The 8,607-nt window shown below is 38.3% G+C and overlaps 1 protein-coding gene across 2 annotated transcripts; it reads right to left on the reverse strand.

The window, feature by feature from the left end:
• Positions 577-3,175, reverse strand: LOC104719200 (U-box domain-containing protein 14-like). 2 transcript variants are annotated; one of them, XM_010437063.2, is made up of 3 exons: positions 2,948-3,175; positions 2,307-2,502; positions 577-1,642 (listed from the first exon to the last, which is right to left on the reverse strand). In XM_010437063.2, exons 1-3 carry the CDS (start codon positions 3,117-3,119, stop codon positions 814-816), a joined length of 1,197 nt encoding a protein of 398 aa, XP_010435365.1. In that variant the 5' UTR covers positions 3,120-3,175; the 3' UTR covers positions 577-813. The 2 variants fall into 2 exon arrangements, with proteins under 2 accessions (XP_010435365.1, XP_010435366.1); XM_010437064.2 differs by lacking the exon at positions 2,307-2,502 and having other exon boundaries at positions 2,752-3,119.

Here is an 8,607-nt window from a genome sequence, read left to right on the forward strand (position 1 = left end):
TATAGATATAAAAACCGATGGAGTTGTATATAGGCCCATACGCCATGACCCAAATTTGTTTTGAATATTTTGTATTTTGCGCTTTTAATAGTCCAATAAGCGTGGTGGTATCTTTGCTTTGTTGTCCAGCTTGCACTGCAAATAATGAAGGGTATAATAAGTTTTTAATTGGGAATTGTAGTAATAAACCCCTTTCAAGTTTTAGTTTTTTTTTAATTTATGGAATATGTTCTGTTTAGTTTTAAGTTTTAACGACCCTGTAGAAACCAGACAGAAGGGTGATAAACATTAAAAGATTTGAAATTGAGGAATGTTTCAAAAATGTTAATATAGATATAAGATTTATCTAGTTGAGGGGTTTTATTACTAAAATCCCTTTTAATAATTATAAATATTTCGAGAAGGTAAAGAAATGGACAAATAAGAAGAAAAAACTTTTTTTTGTTCCAATATTCCGTAATACGTTTGTATGTAACTAATTTTCCTTTAATATGATTTGCAAATAAAGACCAAGAAAACCAAACTTTATAATACGAAGAAATACCGAATCAATGTGAAAAAGATGTAAACGCATGATGAAGGAAGGGTTCTGATATAAACATGACCCAGGGCCAAGAGTATATACAAAAGGGAAAGAAAAATTCAGCCTCTAAAACTTACCAAATGGTTTTTCTTCCAGCTCCGGAGAGGTAAGACTAGACCTAAACACGGCTCTGATTCTTGAATTTTTCCAGATCAGAACCCGAAACCCTACAAATCTTTCTCTTAATGCAAACTTCTTGCTTATATCAATAAATATTACCACTATGATAGTTAGCTATTCGAGATATCAGGAATAGTTGCTGACTGCGACTTGTGCTGGATGCTTTTTATGCTCAGCTCCATGCTTCTATGAACCATGTCCTGCAACAGTTTCTTAGCCGTTTCAGCAGCTTTTTCTGCCCCATCAACATGTACTGCAATGCCATAGACAATTTTCTCTAGTATTAATGGAGCCATTTCTTTCTCACGAGGGGTCTCTCTCAGCAGGTCCAAGAGAACTCTGGCTCTATCTCGGGACTTCAATGTTCCTTCGACTGTTGAACTAAGGAGACCTGGGATTGCACCTTCTTTTAGTATGAGTTTTCGGTACTTATCTCGGTCACTGCGGCATAGAGAAAGCAACGCTCCAACCGCGTGTTCTATGCTGAGTGGAGAACCATCCTCTACAGTCTCTACTAAAGTCAGAATACCAGCTTCACAGCAGGTGATGGCATTCCGCCCATCCTCAGAGTTAGAAAGGATCATCTCAACCAAGGCTGTAGCTTTTTCAGCAAACTTGGAATGTTTTTTGCATTCTTTGAGGAGGTGGATGAGCGGGGACACGGCTTTAGCATCTAGAATTGAAGCAGAGTACTCTTTGCAAGCTGATAGATTATGAAGGGCTGTGACTGCATCTACTTTCCCCTGAACAGTTCCAGAGCTAAGAATCTGAACCAGAAGTGGTGGAACTCCAGAAGTTATAATCGTCGCCTGATTGGCTGGCGCAGCTGACAGTGTTAGAATTGCTGCAGTGGCTAATTCACGTAAACTAGCATTGTGGAGCTTCAATATCTGTATGAGAGGAGGAACAGCGCCGGCTTTCACAATCTCAATCTTATTCCTGATTAGAATTCACAACCAAATATAAGTCATAATTACGTAACGACCACCATAAGAACATAAAATGTAAATTTCATAACCACACAAGGGTGGTTCAGAAGAAAATAATTGCTGGGTCAAGTAGGTAAATGACATCCTCGATTTGCTATCGTAAAATCTAAATAGCAGAAAAATTCCAGGTAAAGATAGATTTAGAAGATCAGAACATAAGAAGATTAACCACATCACAACTACACACTGATATCTGTCACGATTCAGAAATGGACTACCATTGCCAATAAGTTCCAACTTCCAAATGTGAAAAGTCAGTATTGAAGTGAGAATTTGGATGTGTGCTGACTTAAACTCAAATATCGCTGTGGTTTCTACAAATCTAAAGTCACAAAGGTATGTATAGATACTCTCAGAGCATTCCCTTTTTGTTTTTGTTTTTTGTCAACAACTTTACTAGATTAACTCAAATCAGTCAATGAGCCATAGCTGCAGTAGTTGGTAACTAATAAGTTGCCTTAGACTCATTCAGAAACTGCAAACCCTAGAACCAAAGTCTAATCTGCAAGCTCTCTCTAAGAAGAGATTGGTGAAGTTTTCTAAAGTAAAAACCAACAACTTAATAAGGAGGCCTCAGATTGAGCATTAAAATTATATACTACTAGAGAGATTACCGTTCATTTCTAACGGCAAGGTTAAGGAGAGCGAGGAGAGAAGCGTGGCGAGCATCAATGTTGGAGGAGATGAGCATGGGAACAAGCGGCGGGATAACTCCGGCGTCGGCAAGCTTTGACCTAGCCGAAGACTTAACCGGAGACTTTCTAAGCATCTTCCGGATTTCCCTAGCGGCTTCAATTCGGAAATCGAGATCTCTGTGGAGAAGCTTCTTGGAGAGATGTAGAATCAGTGATTCCTTGGTGTTTTTNCTGCTCACAAGAAAAACCATAGCTCCAGCCTGCAGTAGTTGGTAACTAATAAGTTGCCTTAGACTCATTCAGAAGCTACAAATCCTAAAACCAAGCTCTAAGCAGAGATTGGTGAAGTTTTCTAAAGCAAAAACAACCATCTTAATAAGGCCTCAGATTGAGCATTAAAATTATATACTACTAGAGAGATTACCGTTCATTTCTAACGGCAAGGTTAAGGAGAGCGAGGAGAGAAGCGTGGCGAGCATCAATGTTGGAGGAGATGAGCATGGGAACAAGCGGCGGGATAACTCCGGCGTCGGCAAGCTTTGACCTAGCCGAAGACTTAACCGGAGACTTTCTAAGCATCTTCCGGATTTCCCTAGCGGCTTCAATTCGGAAATCGAGATCTCTGTGGAGAAGCTTCTTGGAGAGATGTAGAATCAGTGATTCCTTTGTGTTTTTACATGTGTTGGTGGTGGTTGTTTCCTCCTCTGCTTCGTCTACTAAGACAGTTGCCGTCATCGCTGATTCGCCGGCGATGGAATCCATCATCTGATTCTGGTTCTCTTCCACCACCATTATCTCTCTCTCTCTCTCTTCTCTTGTGTGTGCCCCCAAGTTTGGATTTCTCTTAGTCAAAGACGAAACGACTTATCTACTCTAATCATCAAATTAATAATTAATTATGCTGAAAATTATGGTATTAGTTGAAAGAGCCAATATTTCTCGAGGTTAGTTAGTTTGACAAATCACAATTCCAATCAGGACATTTTACACAATATTAGGTAACTATTTTTACACTAATGAGTGGTGCAAAGGTATTTATATCTTTTGAGATAATATTTATGTAAAAAATAAAAGAGAATGAAAATTATTCTATTAAAATTGAAGTAATCACTAGATTCAAATTGAACCATGACTTTGTTTTGGTAGGTTTTTCATTAAAAATGATTACAAAATCACTTAATTTAATTAAATTAACCTATAGTTTTGATTTATCTAAATGACCATTATACCCTTGGGTTAATCACTTAAAACTAACCGGGTCGGGACGCGGATCCTGTCTGACCCAAAAATAGAAGAAAAAAATTTTGCGGATCTGTTTGTTCTCCAGATTAATAATTTTCGGATCCTGTATATTATTTGATTCAAGAATTGTTAAACACACAACCAAACAGAGGTATAATCCCTATAAATAAGAAAACTGGTATCATAGTATTTAATGGCTTCAGTAATATCAAATATTAACTACTACCATACTTAATCCCTATAATTATTACAAATATTAATAATAATGAGAAATATTTAATACTTATCAATTGTGATTTTGTTGCTTCCAAAATAATCAATAGATTAAATACGAAATTGTATATATATGTAAACTTATTTGATTAGCTTTTATATTGTGAGATATTTAGGGAAACAACAAATCAACTTAATACAATTAAATAAAAATAAATCATCATTTAGTTTATAGAAACAATCAACCTAGACAGTGAATCTCTTAAATCTTGCTAAACACTTTCGTGATAGAAACAATCAACCTTGGTCACTCCCTTACCCAACTCTCGTTGGAGAAACCGATTCATTATTGTCAATAAACTCCTTACACATCTAATCACTTAGGCTAAGTGAGTAAATCTCTAGCATTGATTGATTCAAGCATTTCAACAACATCTCTTGATGGCAAAACACCCTAGATCTAGTCTCAACCTCTCGGTCTGAAAATAGCATTAAGAACATCAATCTAGAAGGAAAATTATATACAATAAACATTCAAGCTACAACATCCTAATCGATCAAGAATACCTATTTGCCTATCCCATCCCCATAAACTTTATTTCACTACTCAGATCTCATGGAAAGAAACGCAAAAACACAGATAAACAAAAATTGCATTGTATTGAAAATAGAGTAAAAGTAGAAGAGTAAAGAATCAAAAATGCAAAAAGAAATAAAAACAAATCCAAACAAAGTAGAAAAAATGTTTGAGTCGCTCAAGATCTCTTTCAGAAGCTCTCGCTCTCTGTTGTGAGTGTCTGCGGCGCGCTAGGGTGAGAGGAAGAAGAGGAGGTTTATATATGGAAACCCTTTTACCCTAGCCACTCAGTCCTGCCCGAGGGTTTGCTCGATGTGGTGCACGAGGTTCAAGTCGAGTAGCTCCTCGGGTATGTGCTTGGATTGGTCTTCCTGCTCCTAGATCCTTTTTGATCTGGTTGAGGTTCGGACTGCTCTTCTTGCACAATTGCTCCTTCGGGTACAAGCTCGGGTTTGACCTTGTTTTCCCCCATTTTAGGCTCTTAAGCACCTGTTTTCATTCAAACTGCACAAATGCAACAATGCAGCACCCTAAATAGCCTAAATTCAAATTCCTACAGTAAATGACCTAAAAATGCTAAGGTTAGGGTATATAATGCAAAATATGGACAAAAATGGGTGTCTGAAACATGTAAATTAGAGAGTTATCAATAACCCAAAGGTCTGATCGTGCATAAGAACTATATGAAGCCTTAACCCAAACCAGTGGAGATAAGCACAAGAAGAACCACCCAAACCCTAACCCGAAGAGGTGCTCGACCCTAGCTTTGGGTACATGCTTTGGATGACAGCTTTTGCGGCTAGTTCAAGTGGTTTCCATTTATGAACCTCTTCTTATTTTAACAGCCACAACCCCGACATAGAGAGCGAGAGCCACCGAGAGATTGAAAGCCGATTTTACATTCTTACAAGTTTTGTTATGATTTCTTATTTTTCTACTTTACAATTCTTTTACTTATATTCTGTATTACATTCTACTTCTTTTTAATACATCATTTGCTTTCGTTTTTCAATATTTTTATTATGAAATTCTTGTTCGTTTCTCTGCTTATGTCGATTGCAATGAGATCTGAGTAGTGAACCAAAGTTTCTAGGGATTGGATAGGTTAGTAAGTGTTCTTAATCAATTAGGATGTTTTAGATTGATTGTTTATATGAAATTTCCCTTCTAGATTAGTGATCTTAATGCTAATTTCGAACCAAGAGGTTGGGATTAGATTTTAGGCATTTATGCACCGAGAGGTGTTCGATGAAATGCCTGAATCAACTAATGCCAGAGATTTATTCACTTACCCTAAGATATTAGATGTGTAAGGAGTTTATTGACAATAAAGAATTAGATTTTAATGCATGTCTAGTCATATTACTCCAATGAGAGTTGGGTAAGGGAGTGATTAGGGTTGATTGTTTCTACCAAGAGAGTGGATTAGCTAGGATTAGAAATTAATTTTCTAGAGAATAGCTTGCTTGAGGTTTATAAAACATTATAGGTTGATTAGGAATACTTATGAACAGATTACCCCATCCTTAGGACCTTTCGTATTTTTATTGTTTATAGTTTTAATATTAACTCCACTACCAACCCATCCTAGTACTCGATCACCAGCATTGTGGAACCTCGAGTTGTTCTTGACTTGTTCTAATTTTCTTGTTACCTGATCCCCTGCTCTGATACATGATTGCTTGCACTGTGTACCATGGTCGTTTAGTTCTTTATTTAATTCTTTTTATTTATGTTTATTTTAGGTTGTTAGATAATACCCCCGTCATTGCTTGGTTTGACTTGCATTGCTTTGATTGCATCATATCTTCTACTATAACAACGGTTTGGATTGATAACACTTTTGTACTATAAATTCATAGGGAATTGATACCCTGGTGTAAAAAACCTACTATCAAGTTGGCACCATTGCCATTTGGTTATTTTATTTTGCTATGTTTAGGATTTCAAAACTTGCTAGATCAATTTTTTTTCTTTTTACTACAAAATACTGCCTTTTTTGCTTCTTCTGCTAGTTTGTTTTGCATCAGGCACCACCTGATCAGTCACGTGATCACCTGGATCGAGTTGACCATCGAATACCTGCTCAAAATACTCACTCGTGCAAGCAAACACATTCAAAAGGCAACCATAATCTCCAACAGGTTACTGAGACAACAACAAGTTCAACAGCCAGTTGAGCCACCAGAAAAGATGGAAATAAATCAGCAAAATGGTCTAGCTGTCCCTTAAGAGAAGATCAACATTGGAGCTGGAGATGCTCCATCTACTCACACTCAGAGGCATGGCATTGTGCCTTCCGCTGTTCAGAACAACAATTTTAAGATTAAGAGTAGTCTCATCCAGATGATCTAGAGCAATAAATTTCATAGATTACCAATGGAGGACCCATTGGATCATCTAGATGAGTTTTATAGGCTCTGCAGCCTCACAAAAATCAATGGAGTATGTGAAGATGGCTTTAAGTTGCGATTAATTTCATTCTCTCTTTGTGATAAGGCACACCTATGTGAAAAATTCTTGCCTAAGGATTCTATCACCACATGTGAGGACTGTAAAAAAGCCTTCCTAGCCAAATTCTTCTCTAACTACAGAACTGCAAGGCTGAGGAACGACATCTCCAGCTTTGTTTAGAAGAATAATGAAACATTCAGCGAAGCCTGGAAACGTTTTGAGGGATATGTCAGTCGGAGCCCGCATCATGGATTCAACAATGCGTCCTTACTCAGCACTCTCTACAGAGGCGTCGTCCCAAAGATCATAATGCTGTTGGACACAGCTAGCAATATCAACTTTCTCAACAAGGATGTTGATGAAGGTTGGGCGCTTGTTGAGAATTTGGTTCATTCTCATGGTCACTACAATGAGGATTATAATAAGACGATCAGATCGTCAGGCGATAATGAGGATAAGTACAAACGGGATATGAAACCCCTTAACGACAAGCTGGATAAGATACTCCTCAGCCAACAACACAACATCAACTTCGTCTATGAAGAATAACAGTTTCAGCAACAAGATGGGATGACTGTTCAGATTGAGCATGTCAACTATATCGACAATCAAGGATGATACAATATGGGCTACAACCAGTATAAACCCAACCTAAATTCCTCCTACTAATACCCCAATGTTGCCAGTCCTTAAGATCAGGTCTACCCTTCAAGCTCTGACGGGGTGGAATTCATTGAAGACAATGCAGGTTCAAGCAAAAATCAACTAAAAACAAATGGTGGTTTCATCGACAGCGGTTCCAAACATAATTTTATCAATGCGCGAGCAGCGAGCAAACTCAATTTGAAGTCCTCTTCGACGAGCCCATTTAACGTCAAGGTCGCCGACGACCACCACCTCCGATGCAAGGGTGTGTACCAGAATGTCGCGATGGAATTGGGAGCCACTTCCTTCGTGCTCGATCTGTTTGTTCTTCCTCTTACTGAACTTGATGTTTCTAGGAATTCAATGGGTTCAAGAGCTGGGCCCAACACTATGCGATTTGTAGGCCCAATACCTTAAATTTTATTGGGCTGGATCAGAGAGAACCTTACAGGGCCTGCAACATAGTGGTGTTTCTCAGGTCGATCCAACTGTGATTTCGAGTGAGTTTCGAATGGGCCAAGTCTGTTTGGTCGTATTTTTGACTCCGTATAAATAATTTTGAACTGCCGAGAGATTAACTGCGAACCCTCATTAGTAAAAAGTTTGTAAGGTACACCATGTCAACATATTATATCCTTCCATACAAACTGCTTTACTTGTGCATGAGTTATAGTGACATAGGCAGCAATTTCCATCGACTTAGAGAAAAAATCGGTGAGAACTAATAAAATCCACGACCATCTCATGAAGGGATAAGGGTGCTAAACCAAGGACAACAACTCCGTTGGTTGGTTAATTGATGGAGCATGTTTCTAACACTTCTCACAAGTTCGTGAATATTCCTTGCAGTAACCAACCATGGTAGGCCAAAAACACCCCTTCCTCTTAACTTTGAACGCCAGTGTGCGTCCCTCGGAATGATTCCCATTTGGGCCATTATGAATGGTTTGCACTAAAGTTGCAGGTTCTTCGAAACTACACAAGTTAGGTACAGAACAACAATGCTACGATGAAGGAGCATCCCGTCATGCACGTAGTAGCGCGCACTAACAGCTTTGAGTTTTGTTGCTTGCCACTTATCTACTGGAATCTTGCTTTTCTCCAAGTAGGCCCGAATAGGGTGGCACCAGTCATCTGCTCCCCAGTGTC

Source organism: Camelina sativa, chromosome 10 (assembly GCF_000633955.1).
Source record: "Camelina sativa cultivar DH55 chromosome 10, Cs, whole genome shotgun sequence".
NCBI lineage: Eukaryota > Viridiplantae > Streptophyta > Magnoliopsida > Brassicales > Brassicaceae > Camelina > Camelina sativa.